The 19,285-nt window shown below is 34.0% G+C and overlaps 2 protein-coding genes across 3 annotated transcripts; both read right to left on the reverse strand.

Moving 5' to 3' along the window:
- Nucleotides 1–203: 203 nt before the first annotated feature.
- On the reverse strand, nt 204–16,542 carry LOC120334378 (calcium uptake protein 1, mitochondrial-like). 2 transcript variants are annotated; one of them, XM_039401883.2, is made up of 9 exons: nt 16,135–16,542; nt 15,300–15,494; nt 14,716–14,844; nt 14,091–14,247; nt 12,774–12,898; nt 8,619–8,750; nt 5,885–6,037; nt 3,759–3,791; nt 204–2,192 (listed from the first exon to the last, which is right to left on the reverse strand). In XM_039401883.2, exons 1-9 carry the CDS (start codon nt 16,534–16,536, stop codon nt 1,959–1,961), a joined length of 1,560 nt encoding a protein of 519 aa, XP_039257817.2. In that variant the 5' UTR covers nt 16,537–16,542; the 3' UTR covers nt 204–1,958. The 2 variants fall into 2 exon arrangements, with proteins under 2 accessions (XP_039257817.2, XP_039257818.2); XM_039401884.2 differs by lacking the exon at nt 3,759–3,791.
- A 46-nt stretch (nt 16,543–16,588) lies between these two features.
- Nucleotides 16,589–18,161, reverse strand: LOC144432445 (reactive oxygen species modulator 1-like). The gene has a single exon (XM_078120588.1). The coding sequence runs from the start codon at nt 18,090–18,092 to the stop codon at nt 17,835–17,837; it is 258 nt and encodes an 85-aa protein (XP_077976714.1). The 5' UTR covers nt 18,093–18,161; the 3' UTR covers nt 16,589–17,834.
- Between the last annotated feature and the right edge of the window lie 1,124 nt (nt 18,162–19,285).

Consider the following 19,285-nt stretch of genomic DNA (forward strand, 5'->3'; position numbering starts at 1 on the left):
TCTACATAAACTCAAAAAGCCCAAGTGTTCCCGACAGTCATTTATCATGTCATTCAGTAGAGAAAGGTCATAACTCTCAACTCTATAACCTTGACAATATATTCTGGAGAACCACAAATTGATTCTAATTCTATGGTACACAGGCTTGTTGAAAATGTTAACAAGCAAGGGAACTACACAAAAAATCTAACGAACGATTGTCATAATATTTCAATACTATATTTCATAACATGGTACAGAATATACAATGAAATATCGTGCAAATGATTAATCTAAAACACAAACAAAGTGAGACAACAATACAGATTTCAAGAATAAATTTGAAATAAAAACTATGGTTACCTCTAATATATATATATATAGGTAAGGGGTAAAAGCATTCATTCTGACTAGAGCTAGGGTTATATAGGGTGTCCATGAAGTCTTAAAATTGTTGAAAATTGCAAAGGGGAATTACCCATACCATATGTTGTTTGCCCTCACAAATGTATCAAATGAAGTAAAAATACTCAAACAATTACTGATTAAAAAACAACAAACCTGGTTAAGATATATTGATAACTGACTTCATAATAAATTGAAATTGTAATGGAAATTTATGGACACCCTGTACAATAGGTTCTCGAGTACATCAGGTATAAGAAAGTATACATATACCAGCGGTATACCATGATTATTAGCAGGGATGTAGTGTCTCAGGTGGGTTCAAAAATTCCGGCTTCAGACATTTAATAAAAGTAGTAATTTGCTACAAGAACTCAAAAAGCATCAACCCTACTAAGCGATTATAACAAAAACGGTTTGCAAATTTCTTGTTATTAAAATTTAATTTTTTTCATAGTTTGGATCTGATGACAATAGTCAAAATGTTATACAGCCAAGAGTCAGAATTGAAATTTTGTTTAAGCAGCCGATTGCTGCCCTGCTTATCAGAGACCTGGTTTTAACCTGCTTAACTAACAGCAAATATCCTGATTGGTGAATCAAACACATCCGCAAGTCAGTAAAATCATGCATCGATAAAATAATAGCAAAATTGATTCCCCATATTCATTCAGCTTGAATATTGTCTTCTGTCTTTATAAAGTAGATTATTTGGGAAAAAAAAATTGGAAATTTTGTAAAATCCGTGTATCATAATGAAGAATAATAAATATATGCTATACATTTGGGACATTCCTTGGTTTAATGCGACCAGTTTGAAATATAATTTTCAAATAAAAAAAATTGAATAGGACTTCCAGCAACATACAAAGCATAACTTTGCTTCAGTTTTGGAAGAAAATTTTTGCAGCAATACTTGACACTTGTAAGTATTTTAAAAAAAGTTCGGAAGCATTCTGAATTCTAGCGTGGCGTCCTGGCATGATTACAGGGTTGCCAACTAGAGTTGTAGACCGTTTGTGCATAGCCTAAAGTGAATAACAAATTTGGCGCTCCAGAAGTGTGTGTACCAATATGGAGGTTACTAATTTCGTTCGCCTACTCCACATCAAGTTGTATAAAGAGACTGAAACCTATGGGCAGGTGGTATATTTACTTGGCTAAGTAAATCTGAACTCGTAATAAAACTAATAAAATAAGGAATATCGGAATAAAATTATGGCCCAACCCTAACCTGGTACACACACCACGTACGGTATCACCAATTTTACCATGAATCCCTATGTATAAACTCAGCTTTGCACCACTAAACAATGGAACATAAGTTGAACACTATTGACTTCGAAGCAAGGAATTAAAGTATCTTGAACAGTGGTTTCTAAAGTTGATTGACCTGGGGCCAAAATTAGAAGCAGAAGGATATTTTATTTGCAATTGATCCGGTAGCTGAAGTAAAACTAATTTTTTTTACCAAACAATGATCCTCCAAACAATTGATGCCAAATTGAGAACATTTACTACCATAACGACGCTAGAATAAAAATCTCTGCCATGACAACGCTAAAATAAAAATCTTATTCATCTTTCGGAGCCTTCCAAGAAGTTTCTTTAGCGCATTTCCAAGCTGCATCAAGGACCCTCCATAGTCCAGTGTCTTTAGGTTTCTCTAAACCTCGATTTAACCTTTGCTTCATCAAAGCGACAAATTCTTTGTTGCTGAGGGTTCCATTGCCGTCCTCATCGAAGACCGTAAAGACAACATCAACTAAATGATCTGATAATTCTTCCTCAGCAACTGTCCTCGCCACCTGAAGGATGGAAAACAAGTTTGAGTTGGTTTTGGGTGACGATTTCCGAAGTAGTCTTTGAAAAACGAGAGAGAAAAAATGTATTTTTCTTCAACCAGAAAAAACAAGCATTGCAACAATAATAAAGATATATAACAACATACCAACTGGGGGTAGCGATACGATCATATGGACATCAGAGTCAGCTACCCCAAAAAACGTGAAAAAACTTAATGAGCTTTCTTAGAAGTACTAGGATATTGTGTAATAAACAGCAGGCCCTTTCTTTTCGTCTGCTTTCTACTTCAGAACATTTTCTCTCCCAAACGAAATATCGAGTACATTGGTGAGCTTTCGTTAGATAATAGTTAACAGTGAATAATGATTTTGAATGAAAATCGCTGATTGATCAAGCCAGGGTTAACTTTAGGTGTTATGGAGCCCGTGGATGGACTGACTATTGTTTACTAAGCCTCACAATAAATTTATAAAAAATATTTTTATTCAATTACGGTCGTCAAATTTTATTAATGCTATCGCTTCTTTCGACAGTTACAAAATTAGCTAAGTCAGTATTTTAATGAGTAATCGAGTCCTGGGGGCCCATATGGAGCACTTTGAAAATCTGTGGATTAAGTTATATCTTGTTTTGTCTGAAGAAGTTAGACTATGATCATACTTGCTATTTTTTGGGAAGAGATTACGCTATTCTTAACTATCTTTATGCTAACATCTCGTTCAAGCATTCTGACAAATATGAAACCAAAGTTGGAAGATGACATGGAGAAAGGACCTGCAGTTCAATATACAATATCTATTAGCCCTAGTCTTAGGATGTAGTGAAATAGTATTCTATTCTATTCAAAACAAATTTCTTGATGATAGACAGTGTCTATATTAAGAAGGGACCAAAATCTTGAGGTAAATTAAAATTAAAGTTTTGTTGAAAACTTTTGAAATTACTGTTTTTTCACTGAAAAATTGTCAAATTTGACCCGAAAACAGAGAAAAGCGTTAAACTTAACTGTGCTGGCATAGCAGATTGTACATATTGGGTTCAAATGTCACACCCCCACTGCGCCCCCAAAGAGCGAAAGCCACAAGCAGCATATAGAAAAATGGGTGCTCCCGAAGTATGCGAACCAAGATGGCGGACATCGGAACGTAACATGGGTAACAGGTTAGGGTTAGGCGATAATTTTTTTCCTATTTTCCTTATTTTAGTCCTATTACCAGTTTGAAGACTAGCCAAGAGCCTCCCGTAGCATTCATACCTAAAATTATGGGCTAACCCTAACCTAGTACACATGTTACATTCCGATGTCCGCCATCTTGGTTCGCATACTTCGAGAGCCCCGAAAAATGTAATAATACAAAAAAGCAAAAATCCAGTCAAACGAATTATCGAACACAACACACAACTCATTTTCAAACAGACTCTCATTATATTTTTTAGACACACAATTAAAACACTTAAAAGCAATTTTCAAAAAATATTTTGAAAAAAATGTTTTTATCAAAAAATTAAAAACAATTCCAGATATTAATGTTAAAATCTGGGAATGGCTTTCACACTGTGTTAGTTACCTCTCCAAACACACTACGAACAGAAATGAAAATCTGAAAAGAAAACGTTAAAACAATAGAAGTTATCGATAAAGTAGTTTTGAAGTCATATTTGCAGACTCTTAAACGAGCAATGTTCGAATTTGTTGGTTTTATTCTAAAACAGGGTGGTCCAAACCCTGGCCCGCCGGCACTTTTCGTGCGGCCTGCAGAACAATTTTAGCGTACACTAAATCATTGGCAGATATTTGTATTTATTGGCAGAACAATTTTATGTTATTTTTAAACTATTCCGACTGGGAATAGCCCTTTTTCTAATCCCAATGTTGGGATTCATGTTTGTTAAAATCACGGAATTCAATGTTGTACCTATAAACGTCAAGACAGTGCCAATGTGGGAATGACGCCCTGTGATCGGTACAAGGGGAATGGATTGTCTTGTGCAGACAGGACCAAGCCGATGAGACAGGTCGCTCTTTGTACTTCGCTCGCATCAAGTAACTCCTCATTTGGAAAGACATTGTTTATCTCATTTGAAAAGACGTTTTGTTTTGTGCCTTATTTATTTTCAAGCGTTGTCCATGTAACTGCAGTGACAAACCGTGGAGCTGACTTAGCACCACGCGATCCAGTTTATTTTAGCTGGGTCTGGAATCCCAACTTAGACACCCTTGGTTGTTCACAAGAAATAAAATTAGTCAAATATAACAAATCATCATACAATGAGTGTGAAAATAGGTGACAGAGGTAAACTGCAAGGAAACATATTTCCTAACTCACAACAACGTTAAACTACAGTGTCTGGTGTATTTTCAAGTAATATCTGTCACGAAAGAATATAATTTGAAGCGACATTACACAACCAAACACGAGAAAAGATACCAGAATCCACGGTATTTCTCAGGAAGCAATTCTAAAATAACTAAAGGCGTTATAAATCTTCCTTAAAAGGTGATTAGAATGGTAAACTCTCATTTCTAAATATATGTAAAGGGAGTAAACTCGCTATGTTTTGATCACTTTTGAGTTTTTTCCGATTGCGGCCCGCGAGACATACTCAAAAGTTTTTGCGGCCCGCCAACCTAGCAACCATGGATCACCCTGTTCTAAAATATGGCTCTTAAATAAAAGAAGGGTCACAAACCCGACTACATTTTGAAATTTTATCATTTTAAAATTCTGATTTTTTGATCATTATGGTTTAAACTGATTTAGGTGGTTTAGGACTGATGAGAGCTCTCATTTAAAAGGTCAACATGAAATATTCTATTTGTATACAATGATTTGAGGTAGAATTAAAAGTTATTTAGTTGAGTAATAGAGTGGTCAGATTTTACAAGACAATTAACAAAACTCAAACGGAGAAAGATTAGAAGGAGAAACACAGAAAAATAAAAAGTCAAAAACTATGACCAAGAAGACCGTCAGATGTATTGATAAAGATATTCATAATTAAAAAGAATCCTAAAAACCAATAGGCAAACTTACGAAGTCAAATAAATTACAGCATTTGCCTAATTTTTATAAACTGCTAGAGAATACACCAAGTCCAAGAGTCACCAACACCAAAGAATTAGACAAAAATTGAAAGCATTTCAGCACTCAAAGGATCCATATAACGTTTTGTTTTGTACACCAGACCGAGGCTGGCACAAGTATTCAGACAAAAATATCAAATTCTTGGATAATTAAATACCGTGTTTCCTGGCCATCAGGTGGCCCTTCTGGACCCAATTTTGTTCGGCCTGATTTAGAGGGGGGCGGGGCGTCTTATTGGGCGGCTATGCTTATTTTATTTTTAGGGGTCGGTTTATTACTTATCGATTTTAATCGGTAAGTATGTTGATAAGTATTTGTCTGTCTGTCTGTTAGATGCATGCGATATCTCACGAAAGTGAGATTGAATCTGCTCCAGATTTTGCATGTGCATTCATCATATGTCGTACCAGAAGCCTATGTTATTAATTATGTCATATAGCCTGAATTATGTCATATAGTTGGCGTGTTATTAATTAATTAGTGATGGGACATAAGGTGTCACTATAAAGTAAGAGCGCTGTTTTGGGGGATCGATAAGTCTTCGGTCTCTGACCGATATTCTCGTTTCATTTTTTAACTGGAAAATACGGTAATACTTTTCCAAATACCTGTTTCATAGTGGCCTTATCAATGTCTGCACCCACAGCATGGTAGTAGTCAAAAGCAATGTCGATGTCTTGAATATGTTTTAAAAATAAGAAGAACGACTGCATATCTTTGAATGATATTCCTTCATCATCCACAAATTCTTTACGAATTCTCTGAAATTAAATTTTTACGAATTATTACTATTCTTCCTATGACAATTGGTGCTTGGCACTTCGTACTTAGCACCGAAAATGCCTCAGCCTTTTTTCAAACATTAGTGTAAGTTTTTCTGCAAATAAGTGCTAAAATGACTATTTCACATCTAAGTGTTTGACAATCCTTGTGCCAATGTTCCATGTGATTACGCAATAATTCTCATTAGCATAATGATGCTGGGAATTACTGGAATGAGTGAATACTAAATGAGTGAACCAATATGGTCTTTTTGTAAAAATACATACGCTAGTACAGTGGTTTTCAAACGGTAGGCGCGATCCGCCGATCCACAAGTGGGAGGTAGACAAATTTTGAAGAGGTGTGAAGCAAATAAAAATATTTGTCATATTTGATCTTCATTTTTTATTTAGTTCACTATTTATGTTTCGTCCACATATTTTCAAAAACTTACGGTACTTTCGCACTACTATCTACTATCTCTTATTGTTAGCTAGTTATTTTTGAAGTGGAGCACTAGACTTGACAAATTCTAAAGAGGGGGCTGCGCTGCACTAGTATGTACGTGCCTGCTTACGTAATTCCTTGTTCCGAGCAATGATGTTATGAAAAAAAAGACAAGACACGAAGAAATACCATGACAAATCAATTAACTAGAATATTTAATTTCGGATTTGTTTCGCATTGAAAATACACAAGGGATACAAAATCCCAGAATTATTGTGTTAAATTAGATTTGGCTTACATATCTAACCGTTGGTAATACACAACTCCTGGTTAAAAATAAATTTCTCAGAATTAGAGTAAACTAAATTATGACCACAAAAACCCTGTCGTACTCAAGTATTCTCTAATTGTGTGATGAGAGAACTATTATTTCAGCGTTTATCAAGCGGAGACAATTACGGGGTCGTGAAGCTGATTGAAAATAAAAATACTTGTTAGATTTGATCTTGTCGCCTTTTTTAGATATTTACATTCATGTAGTTTCAACGTGTTTTTTTAAATAAAACACACTTTTGCCTTACTATTTGTTATTCGTAGCCGATTGGTGGCAACTGGCTTATGAAGTTCTTAGTTCTCGATATATCTTAACTAGATTTGTTGTTTTTTAATCAGTAATTAATTGTTCAAGTATTTTTACTTCATTTAATACATCTGATTTTTACTTCGTTTAATACATCTGTGAGGGACAAATCAATATATGGTATCGATAAATTCCCTTCGCGATTTTAAAACATTTTATGACTTTATTATTTCATATATCATGTTCGAAAAGAAACTTTTCAAAGCCTTTGTTTAGCAAATTTACCCCTGGGTGATGAGGTGGGGTCAGACAGGGCTTAAATTTGTGACCCCTTATTTGCAATGGTAACACAGTAAGATAACTAAAGTATCACGTCGTCAAAACAACATGGTTATTCGTGACCTTGACTTTGATCGGCTCATTAATTATTCAACGACAAAAAGAATTCCGTAACTAATCGTTGTTATCCTTTTTTTAAAATTGACGAAAAATCTAAAATCGCTAAATATAGGAATCAAAATTGATTTTGTGTGAACAAAACAGCAGGATGGCTAAGTGACTCACTGATATGCGCTGTCATAAGAATCTAATTTTTTTAATAACATCTGTAAAAACAGTCTGTAAAATTTCATTTAATCAAACATATATAGCGTCAAAATGATTACTGCTTAAACATAATGGTAGAATCGGGAAATTTCAAATTTTTTTTGCCAATCTGTTTTATATGCGTAACAATAAAAAGAATTCTAGTCTTTTTATTGTTGTATTGAAATATTTGAAAATACCAAAACAATCGCAGCAATAATTAAAATGGGCCACGTTGCTAGGTCAGAGCTAACGTTGTTAAAAATTGACGAAATATTTAAAATATATTTAAAAATGGGAATTTAAATTGATTTTGTATGATTAAAACAGCAGTATTGTAACGTGACTGATTGGTATGGAAATAGCATTAAAATTCAATTTTTTTAATCCTGTATAATTTAACTGCTAAAACCGCATGTTTGAATCGAGAATTGAAAAAAACATTTTTGAAATCATATAGGGTATATGTAGCAGCAGTTCCAGCACTTTCACTTTGTTTAGAAAGACATAAAACCAATTCTACGAGCACAATTCTGACTCAGGAGTGTAATGACCTGAGTTTCGGTGTTTAGTATTCAACACTGAGTGTTTTAAGCAAATTTGAGATGATTTGAATTTAATAATATATTGTGATAAATATTTGAATATTAAGCTTTTAATGTATGATTTATTTATAAAATTGATGTTTGAAATACAAGATTTTATCACAAAAATAGGTACTCCCGTAGTGTGTGTACCAGATTAGAGTTTTTCCTTATTTTAGGTCTATTACAAGTTCGGAGACTGTCTGTATCAGCCAAGTGAATATACCCCCTGCCCATAGGTTTCAATCCCTTTACACAACTTGATGTAAAGTAGGCGAACAAAATTAGTTACCTCCATATTGGTACAAACACTTCTGAAGAGCCCAAAAATACACCTCCCATCGGCTTAAAGAAAATTGAAAAAAAAGAACGAAAATTCATTACCTTCAAAATTCCTTTTCTCTTCTTAGGATTGAGTCCAGAATACGTCAACAATAATTTAGCAAATCCATTTTCACTTATTTTATCGTCTGAATTAGGGCTGAATTTATTGAATTCCAGTCGTAAGATGTCTTCCTGTGAAATTAGTAAAATGAAGTTGAAATAATTAAGAGAGAGAAAGGAAATATATCCCTGGAGCTGGCTATTTTATAAAATTTTGCTATCTGAACTTTCTCTTTTTGTTTTCCTAAGAAAACGATTGACATTAGTTTGAGTGTGAACAGCCAATTCCAGGCTCGAAGAATTCGGAATTCCTACTTTGACTTTGGCATTGCTGCTCCAAGTCCAATGTCAATAAAAACATGCCGAGCTCCGATCGGGGAGCGCGACCAGGAATTATCAATACGGGGGTTCTGACATTTCTAATTGTGTCAGAATGTCCCTTTGAATTTCATTTAAGTCTAGGGACCTTGTTTTGACGAAATTTGTATGGCAATATCTACAGGGTGGTCGCTGGAAAAGCAGAAGATTTGAAAGTCAGGTGAGATCGCAAATAAAATGCAAGCTTACTCATTTTTTTTTGATCCGTTTGCATTTCTATTAGGTTGTTCTAGGTTGATACCTTTATAGTTGTATTTTATTTCAATTTTAATACCCACATAATGGAAGAAGCCAGGAAACATACCTTCATGCCTTCAATAAACTTTGTAAAACTAAACAGCTATTTGACAAATTTTCTGCTTTTCTAGAGACCGCCCTGTATAATGTCATGTGGTATGAATGTACTAATTTGTAAAATTTAACACAATATAATTGTCCCCCGGGTCACACATGGTAAAGGATTCTCACATCACACAAGTTGCAAAAGTCTATGAAGAAATAAATTTTATATGGTATTTAGCTGTGAAACGCTGATTCTATCTGACAATTCTGTGTCAAGTCATTAATTATTAATATATTATAATGTCTGATAGAATATTTCGAACATTTTATACTTTTTGTTCTTTTTTTGTTAAAGAAATTTAAGCCCCTAATCGTGTGCTACTCGGAAGCAGAAAAGAAATTAAATTTTCAAAATTTATTGGATATTTTATTGGACTCGAAAGACCTATGGATCGTTTTGCTGCATATAGATTGTTGTGATTTTTTTCTCGTTGTTCAAGGAAAAAATAACATTTCCACGATTTCAATTTTTCTGTGCTGATAATTGTAGAATTATGTGGATTGATAAATAAAATTTTGTAGAATTATTGATAGATGAAAAAAATTTAGTTTCAAACATTATCATTTTGATTTCCTCGCATTTGTTTTATCGTATGAGTTTTAAAATCAGCTAAGGGGTCGGCTTATACAAGCATTACTCTTATCGATAAAACAAGATGTCTGGGACGAATAAATTATTGGGAAATGTTGCATTAGATTCCTGATTTTAGGAATAGTTTGAGATATATTTGTCTAAATATTGTTATTATTTGTTAAAAAACTAAAATAAATAAATTTTTCAAGAGAAAAAGAAAAGCAATTTGTGAAATAATGAAAATAAGGTTCATATGACTACAAAACATTTTTAGGTAAACGTAAGCTTATAAAGAAAAACGTCTCCATTTTCCTATATTTTTAGAATTCCATTATTCTTAAAAACGTCATAATAAATGAAAACTTATTACCGTATATTTTCAGTTCATAAATCATAAAAAATTTTTGAAAAAAATGTTTCATGCTAATAATTTGGATAATCAAAATAAAATCCAAGTAAATATTTAAAATATGCCTAAAGAATTTGAATCAAATCTGAATATCATAAGAAAATAGGGTAGTGAAGACCATCTGTATTTATTGCAATTTGCAAAATAATTTCAGTTGGACAGTAATAATATATTTAGAAAACGAAACACATTGAATAGGCTATGCTAGATTTGTAACTTCATGAATGCAAAGATATTTACTTTTTGATATTAAATACTATTTTTTTCGATGTATTTTAAATAGTAAAATAACAGATTTTGAATCCGATATGTCAGAAAATGTCTTGTTTTCGTTTAATATAAAATCACCCAAAAAATCAGGTTCTATACTATTTAAAGTTATTTAAAAATTGATTAAATTATGACTCAATACGAAAATGTAAAATTTGCAGCAAATTTTTTAAATTTGAATGCCATGATTCAAAAATCACAACAAAAATAAACCTTTTACCACGAGTTCTACCATTCTTAAATTTAGTTGTTAAAATTTAATAGGAACGACGTTCTAACAGGCTCTCCCTTTTGCCCGCGATAATATTAATAAAGAACAAATTTTCCAATAGTAAGATAATTAGTATTGACGACGTGCAGTTTCAAGCAGAATCAATATATTGACGTCAATATTAGCAAATAGGCTATTGGATTGGAAGGGTATAAATGGTAAGAGCAGGCGCGCAGCTAGGATTTTTCAAAGGGGGTTTCAAAAACTGGACTAAACCGGTAAATTCCATAAATAGCCAGCTAAAAAGGATATTTTTGAGGGGAAAAGAATAGAATAGGCCTGTATACGAGATCCACCCTTAACCGTAAAATCCAGTTTTAACCAGTCTAAACCAGTAAAATCCAGTTAAAACCAGCATCCAGTAAGTGACAAGTCACTGGACTACATAGTAAATACCCAGCTAAAAAGGATATTTCTGGGGGGTAAAGAATAGGCCTGTATACCAAACCCGGACCAAACCGTAAAATCCAGTTTTTACCAGACCAAACCGGTAAAATCCAGTTTTAACCGGACCAAATAGAAAATTCCAGTTTTAATCGAACTGAACCGGTAAAATCCAGTTTTCACCATAAAAAAAAAACAATATAGTTTGAACCAGACGTTAAATTCCAGTTCTCCCAAGTAGAGTAGTAGCATGCAGTGAGTGACAAGTCACTGAGCTACCTATCGACCAGCTGAAAAGGATATTTTTCGGGGGGTAAAGAATGTATACTAGAGTGGTTATCAAAGTGCCATACAGTAGAAATCCTCAAACCCCTAAGACAGAGGTTCCCAGCGGAGGGCCCATGGCCCCTCCAAGTGGGCCACAGAGCGTTTAAAATCATTATTATATTATTAAAAAAGTAAATATTGTTCATAAAATGTAACTTTTTCTGTCACACTTTCATGGCCCGCCCGCCAGTCTAGGTGGGCAACATTTTTGGCCCCCGATCCGAAAACCTTGCCCACCCCTGTTATAGATCTGTATACTTTGATTCTATCAAGATAAGGATAATTTGGGATAAAATATTACCTCCACAATATACTGGTAAATAAATTAATATTGGAGAGATACCACGAACAAGGAACGACAGTACCTGCATTATTTAAATGAAGATCAATATCTCGGCGATAACAAATGACAAGGCGAGGAAATCTAAGACAGACATCTGTCACCTGCCAAAGCTAATATTGATTGGCTGTGTGGATCAATTAATGGGCATGACTTGATTAGCTAATTAAGTGACTATATGTGTCCCCCGAAATGATTATTTGAAACACCATTATTACTATTCTATGTGATTCAAGAATCTTCATACACACTAACATAATTTGGATCGCTATACGCTTCTAGTGAGTCCTTTCATTTTCAAGTACTAGAAATTCAAAATAGATTGGTTCATAATTTGTAAAAGTGACAATTTTAAAACAACTCCCCCCTCAATAAAAAAAACAATCAATAAGTCCAATTTGTGTCAAGCTTTTCCAATTTTCAAATTCGATTCATAAATTATACTATTGGAAACTCCCATACTTTTATTACGATTTCCTTGTTTTAGTTCTATTAGAAGTTCTAGGACCTTCTGTGTTAGCCAAGTGCCCATAGGCTTCAGTCCCTTTACACAACTTGATGTAAAGTAGGCGAACAAAATTACCAGTAATTACCATACATATCGGTACACATACATACTTCTGGAGCACCCACTATCAAATATACTGGGCAGTAATTTTAGAGTTCAAAACACTTTTTTTTGTTTTTTTCATATCCAATGCTGTCATCGTTTATAAAATTTCTCAAGGAACTCTCCATATAAAAACATATTACTATATAGTTAAGTCATTGTTAACTTATTGCTGATTGGTTACTAGTACAGAAATAAACAAGGAAATCGATGCTTGAGGAAACATCCCATACAAGAACATATTACTAACCTGTAATTTCAGTTGGAACTCGATAAATTTTTTGACAGTTAATTTCTGTTTTTGATCAGATTCAGTTCCGAAAAAATATGACGATATTGCTGAATTTGAGTCTTTAAATGATTTTACAACATTTCCTGAAAATAGGTAGAAAAGTTGGAAATTATTTCCAATTTTGAATATTTGAAAAAAAAGGGAATAAAAATAGGTAGATGTTATCTACAGTAGACTTTCCAAACCTACGGTACTTATCACAACGCATTTGATTTTTATATAAAAAAAAAAATAACAATGTATTGGAAAAAACATTAAAATTATTAACATTCAAATTATATCAAGGAAAAGTTTGATGAGAAATGCACATTCAATAAATGCAATATATGTGCCTGTTTTTTTTTGCAATTGAACAATCAGAATATCTGAAAACGCCATTTATATCTCTCAAAATTTAGACAAAATTGATTTTCACCTGCCAAGTTTTAAATTAGGGCTGACAAAAATAAATCATATTAAAATGAAGTGCCATTTGGTGACATAATTAATATTCGTTTTGCACAAAATGCATTATTGTGGTGTTTCTCAACTGAGAAGGGATTTTTCCCCAGAGAGGTATTTTGTTCCTTTTGAGGAGGAAATTTTACTTCGTATTTAGTTTCACTGAAGTATATATTTATGCATGCATTATGAACTATTCAAACAAACTATACAAAAGTCAGAGTGCACGTAATACCAGCTAAGATTTGTATAAGATTGAACAAATAACAGAAACGGAATATTTATGCAGAGTGAGTGAGGGAGGAATAAATAGATCCAATATAGACAAAAGGGGATATTAAAAAAAAAATTAGGAACCTGTTATAGCAACGCGAAGCATGTCTTGGGAAGTCTAGTAAAATATATTACAGGCCTTTTTGGCATTCACAAATAATCTACTGTAATATATTTTACCAGACTTCCCAAGACATACAAGACTTCCTCGCATACAAGTCAATTAAAAAATTCAAAATGGAAAAGTAGCCAAACTAAAGGGTCGGCTTATATGCACATAACTCTGATCGCACTCAAACGAATTCCAACAGCTACAATTCAAACCATGTAAAGTTCTCACGATAAGAGCATGCAAGCACACACACACGAAGCAGCGCTTGGTATGCGATATTAGTCTGTGATTGGTTGTCATACACATGATCGCTTGCTTAGTTTGTAGGGTCGGCTTATATGCGAATTTTGATAAATTCAGCATTTTGGGGGTTGTTTTCAGGGGGTTGTCTCATATGCGAGGATATAAATACAATATAACTTCATCTTAATAATTTAAACACTTCTTACCAGTATTTTTATGATCTCTGTGTCTCATTCCCATAGAGGTTTGAGATCTCGCACTATTTGTAACTTGTTGAAATTCATTGACATCAACCTCCCCGTCACCGTTCAAATCAAACATTCGAAAAGCAATCTCAAAATTACGAGCAGGAGTTGCTAAAACCTGAATATTTTGTAGAAATATGTTGTTAATATTGGACATAAAATGAACGTGTTGATCGTTTAGCAAAATTGCTGTTATGTTTCTCTGCAACTAGTGGAACAATCAATTCAAAATTTCCAGTAACTATAAAAAATGGAAATTTATTGATACCATAAATTGTTTTGGTGTATTGGTTAATAATATATATTGAGAACTGACTTCATAACAAAATTAAAATTGTAAAATGACTTCATGGACACTCTGTATATCCACTTTGAATAGGGCCATACCCACTTAGTCACAGAGATTAGAGAACTATAATCAGGAAACACTAGGACCTTCGATTCGCCATAAAATACTGAGAGCGTTACTTGCTAGGTAATTAAATGTAAGTGACCTTGGATGAATGATGATTAAAGGTTCGCACTCAAGACCACCCTTGCACAGATTATTTACAACTAACATTAAAAAACAAGATGAAATTCTTACCGTGAGTAAAAATATATAATCACTGAAATTAATGAGTCCACATTCACCCAGAGCCCGGAATATACTGTCGTCTGATAATTCAAAGGAGCTTTTGAACTTCAACTTTGAAAGCGATTCAGCCTTTATTACCTAAGTAACAAGAAGGATGTGTAGTAAGATATATATATATGATCACTATTACCAAAATTGTGTGGATAATTTAAGGTGACACTCTAATAATGAGAAAAACAGAATCCCTTGTGAATACACTAAATAGCCCTATTGCCCATCCACCTAACAAAAAATTTATATAAATTAAAAGGGGTTATATTTAATTGGGGACTGGTAGACCTGACAGAGTTTGAAATAAAGTAACTGTATTTTGTTTACTTTGCTATTTGTATAAGTTTAGTAGAATATGTTTACATCATTTATGTGATATTCTTTCTCCCTTGGTTTTAGGGAAACTTAAAACCTAGAATGCCTGGACTATGTGTCCTTATTTATAACTTTAATGTTTCAATTCACATTGTTCAAGTGTGTAAGTCAGCAACATGGATGAAAATTAAGAATTAATATATTCATTGATTAAAATTCAATCATACTTTGAACTGATCCAATCCCAAATTCTCTGGCTGTTTTTCACCCGGCGTTATTGATCTCAAAAAATCGTCAGGTGTCATAAATATTTCCACATCATTGTTTTCGTGAATAACTTTATAAGTCGCAAAATATCTGAAGATTTTATCGGGCGTTGAATAAGCTCGGATTCGATTCTCATACTCGATGAATTTGCGATCCTGCGATCCATTTAGGATAAAAAGATCAGTTATTGGAATAGGTGAATATTTTAACCCTGATAGCCTAAAATATACCTAGATATTCAAAGTAGAGATGTACCGATGTATCGGATATCGGCAATATCGGCCATTTTTTCGGTATCGGCCATGTATAGGTATCGGTTAGATTAAGGCCGATATCGGCGTTTTTAGCTGGTATCGGATCGGTATCGGTATCGGCGACAAAAGTGGTATCGGTACATCTCTAATTCAAAGTGATTCAAATTAAATTATACTCGATATTTTAAGTTTCATAATATGACCAATATAAATTTTGAAAATGGTTAAAAATAGCTAACCAATCTAATCATCATAATTACCGTAACTATCCTGCATCTTTAAATTCAAAGTCATCATCATTTGAATATTTTAATAAAAATAGATCAATCAACAGTAACAATAAATTCCCAAATGAATATTGACTATCAGTCGATAAAATTTGAAATACAAGAAATTCAAAAGTGCAAACTTATCGAAGCTTGACTACCCATGCTGTGTGGGAATTTAGTGCAGTCAGCACAACATTGATTAGGAATAAAAATTTACATATCGGTCTACTAAAAAATTGCAGTGTACCAAAAATACACTCAATTTTTTGTACCTTAAATCCAACTCTTTTTCGTTTCGCTTCAGTTTCAATTTGGTTATCAGGATCGCCGCTATCAGAATCTTTAGCGACCTGTAGTTCTTCACAAAACGCTAAAGTGTTCATGAACAACAAACCATTTTTGTTATGAACAGGCCTTACAAGAATATGATCATCATGCAGAGTTGACGCTTGTTTTTCCACCCCAGCGTGTAAAATCATAGGATTTGTCTGTGTTTTTCGATAAGCATAAATCCCGATTCCTGATACAGCTGCAGCAGTTGCGACAGTAACTAGTTTTTGCCCCTGTGTTGTTTGTTTTTTAAAAGCTTGTTCTGTATAACATCTCTGTCCTTGGCTAAAAATCTTCTCTGTTGCTTTGCGCATAGGCCTTTGTAGGCCAGGCAAAGAATTCATTCTTGTGTTTAAAAATTTTATTGATTTAATATTAAAACCTAACCCTATAAAACTAATAATTTAAAACCTGTAGTAATCATTTAAAAAGCACTATTTTATGATCAATTGTACATTAAAACAGTGGGTCCTATCCTATCAAACAGAGTTTAAGTTGAGGAATATTTTACACAAGACTCAAGTTGTCTATAGAGAAAGCAAAAAATTATAGCTTGTAATAGAATTATCAAACTTGTTGCTGTTTTTGTAAAGTCTCTCAAAAAACAAATACTTTGTGCAATTCTAGACAGCTAGCAAACAAAAATTTTGATTGTTATATCCAGATTTCTTTCACATTTCTTCAATATTGGGACTAAGGACATACTGTTTACATACAGCTCAGTTTCGTGAAAAACAAAGCAAGAAATAAAGACGAAGTTGAAAAATAACACTACCAAACCCTTCTTGAAATGGACTAGTTGTTAACATTCGATAGAACAGGGGTTCTCAACCTGGGGTTCGCGAACTCCAAGGGGTTCACGAGAAGATTTTCAGGAGTACTTGGATGACAGTCGAGTTTTTGTATGTTGCTGTTTTTTAATACCCTTTATTACTACCATGGGAAAATGCGTGCCATTGAAACTAGGCGTCAATTGAAACATAGATTTTCCCTGATCTTGCGTTGTTGTGATTATGAGGCAACAATGTGTAATTCAAGGCTTTGCATACAAACTGTAAAAACTCTAAAGACTGCGTGCTGCGAGCATTGGAGAAGTGATTATGCTTATTGTAACTTGGGTGAGATTTTAAGAATTCATTAGTTAGGCAGATGACAAGGACAATAATATCAACAGGACGATTTAATTTAGTTATATATGGTCAATATATTGGTGTTGCAACAAATTGTTAATATATCAGTATATCACAACTTTGTTCACTGTCAGATTACCTGGTGGTTCGTGTGGATTGTTTCGTGACTCGGGGGGGTACTTGGCAGAAAAAAGGTTGAGAACCCATGCAATAGAAAAAGGTTATAAATTGAACATTGCGTCAATGAAGCGTCACCGGTCGGAATTATGCCATAGACTGATAGAAATAAAGTAATGATGATTCCGTTATCAAATTTCCTTGATTCTTGAATTGGAAGGGAGTGGTTTGTTTTTCAACCGAGTAGAGCACTGTCTGACTGTATTTATGATACCTTACAACTAGATTCATTTAAATGAATTATGGTCACGGTTTTGTCAGAGCATAGTTCAATGAAACAGGCACAAGAATTGCAATTTTTTTCAACAGTTTTTTAAATTCTTCACAAGTTCACGTTATAAACAGCCTCTCAAACCCATACCAATTCCCATAAAAGTTCCGAATGTTCCCCCACTCTGGAGCATAGTTTTTCCAATAGTTCCCATTAATTCTCTTCCTCGCATTCCACCCCTTAATCCGCCAAATGTTCCGAATATAACGCCAGCGGACATTCCAACAAAAAATCCCATTCCAAATCCCATTTTAATTGTACTCCAACATGATGGACGTTGTCCGCTAGCTCCTCCTTGTCCATAGTTTCCAGTGACAGGCATTTTGTTAAGTTGAAACTAATGTCAGAATGTATTACAGTATTATACAGTTATAACTGGAATTGATATATCATACATAAGTTTAAAATAAAAGATAAAATTGTGTGTTTCAAACAATTCTGTACCGTTAATGAGAAACTCTTCAAAACACTGAAACAAAGAAAAATTTCAAAATACCGGTACAGTAATATGAGGTACCGGTACCGGTACCTCTCTGTCAAGGCTCAGCCTGTCAGCCTCAGCACACGCAGACACGGTCGCGTGCGTTCTCTATTCATCGGTACCGTGACTCAAACCTCCCCAACTTACACGATCGGCAAGAAACAAAACCAGAAACCACCGACCACCATTTAGCCTTCAGCCAATGACATATAACAACATATAACAATTATATGTCATTGCTTCAGCAAACCGAATAAATAACACGGTACCGGCACCGTTAGGTTACCTACTGAGGAAACTCAAGATCTGCTCCGGTTACAAGGAACCGGAGTTTATCTACAATAAGCTCAACGAATGACTCCGGGCGAGATCAATCAAGAATGTTATGTGACACCCAACGACTAACATACCGGTGACACCTAAAGATAAATTGGATTAGTAATTGATCGGTCTTTTTGGTTTCCCTCATCAAAATATATAATAAGTAATCTTATACCATGTACGTATGTATGTCTATTCGTCTCGTAATGGTGAGAAATAAATAAATTGACAATTATTAATATTCAAGACGGGATGCATGCATGCATCCAACTTAAATGCAAACGGCTTTGTGGTAATCTGATACCGTACGGCAACTAATATGAACTTTTACAAAGACAAAGGGGGGCAACATGTCGAAAAAGAGGGCTAGGTGGTGTGGCGCATCTGCTAAGCGTTAGGAATGCACCCGCCATTGCACCTCTGCAATATAATTGAAGTAGGCCCACAACATCACCATTTTTTGTCAGCGAGTGTTCTTTAATCCATATATCTGTATAGGATAAGCACATACACGTCTCACATTTGAATTTAAAAGACATTGCCCGATGTCACATCGTGTTTTGGTTTTATTGTGTTTTGCCTGTTTTGGGGGGACGGGCACGTACTTGTACGTATTTAACTTTTTTATTAAGTTATACCCGTCCTCCAGGTCCTCTGTATTTTGTTTGGTATTCCCTTTGTTGTTGTTTTGTGTTTTGTTTGTATCAGAGTGA

Source organism: Styela clava, chromosome 15, assembly GCF_964204865.1.
Source record: "Styela clava chromosome 15, kaStyClav1.hap1.2, whole genome shotgun sequence".
NCBI lineage: Eukaryota > Metazoa > Chordata > Ascidiacea > Stolidobranchia > Styelidae > Styela > Styela clava.

Excerpts from the sequence above, each read along its gene's own strand:
- LOC120334378 (XM_039401883.2), bottom strand. The coding sequence starts at position 16,536 with ATGAATTCTTTGCCTGGCCTACAAAGGCCTATGCGCAAAGCAACAGAG. Across the intron at positions 15,495-16,134 it reads GAAAAAGAGTTGGATTTAAG|GATCGCAAATTCATCGAGTA; the intron begins GTACAAAAAATT and ends AATGGATCGCAG. Across the intron at positions 3,792-5,884 it reads ATAAGGCCACTATGAAACAG|ATTTTCATTTCTGTTCGTAG; the intron begins GTATTTGGAAAA and ends TTTTCTTTTCAG.
- LOC144432445 (XM_078120588.1), bottom strand. The coding sequence starts at position 18,092 with ATGCCTGTCACTGGAAACTATGGACAAGGAGGAGCTAGCGGACAACGT.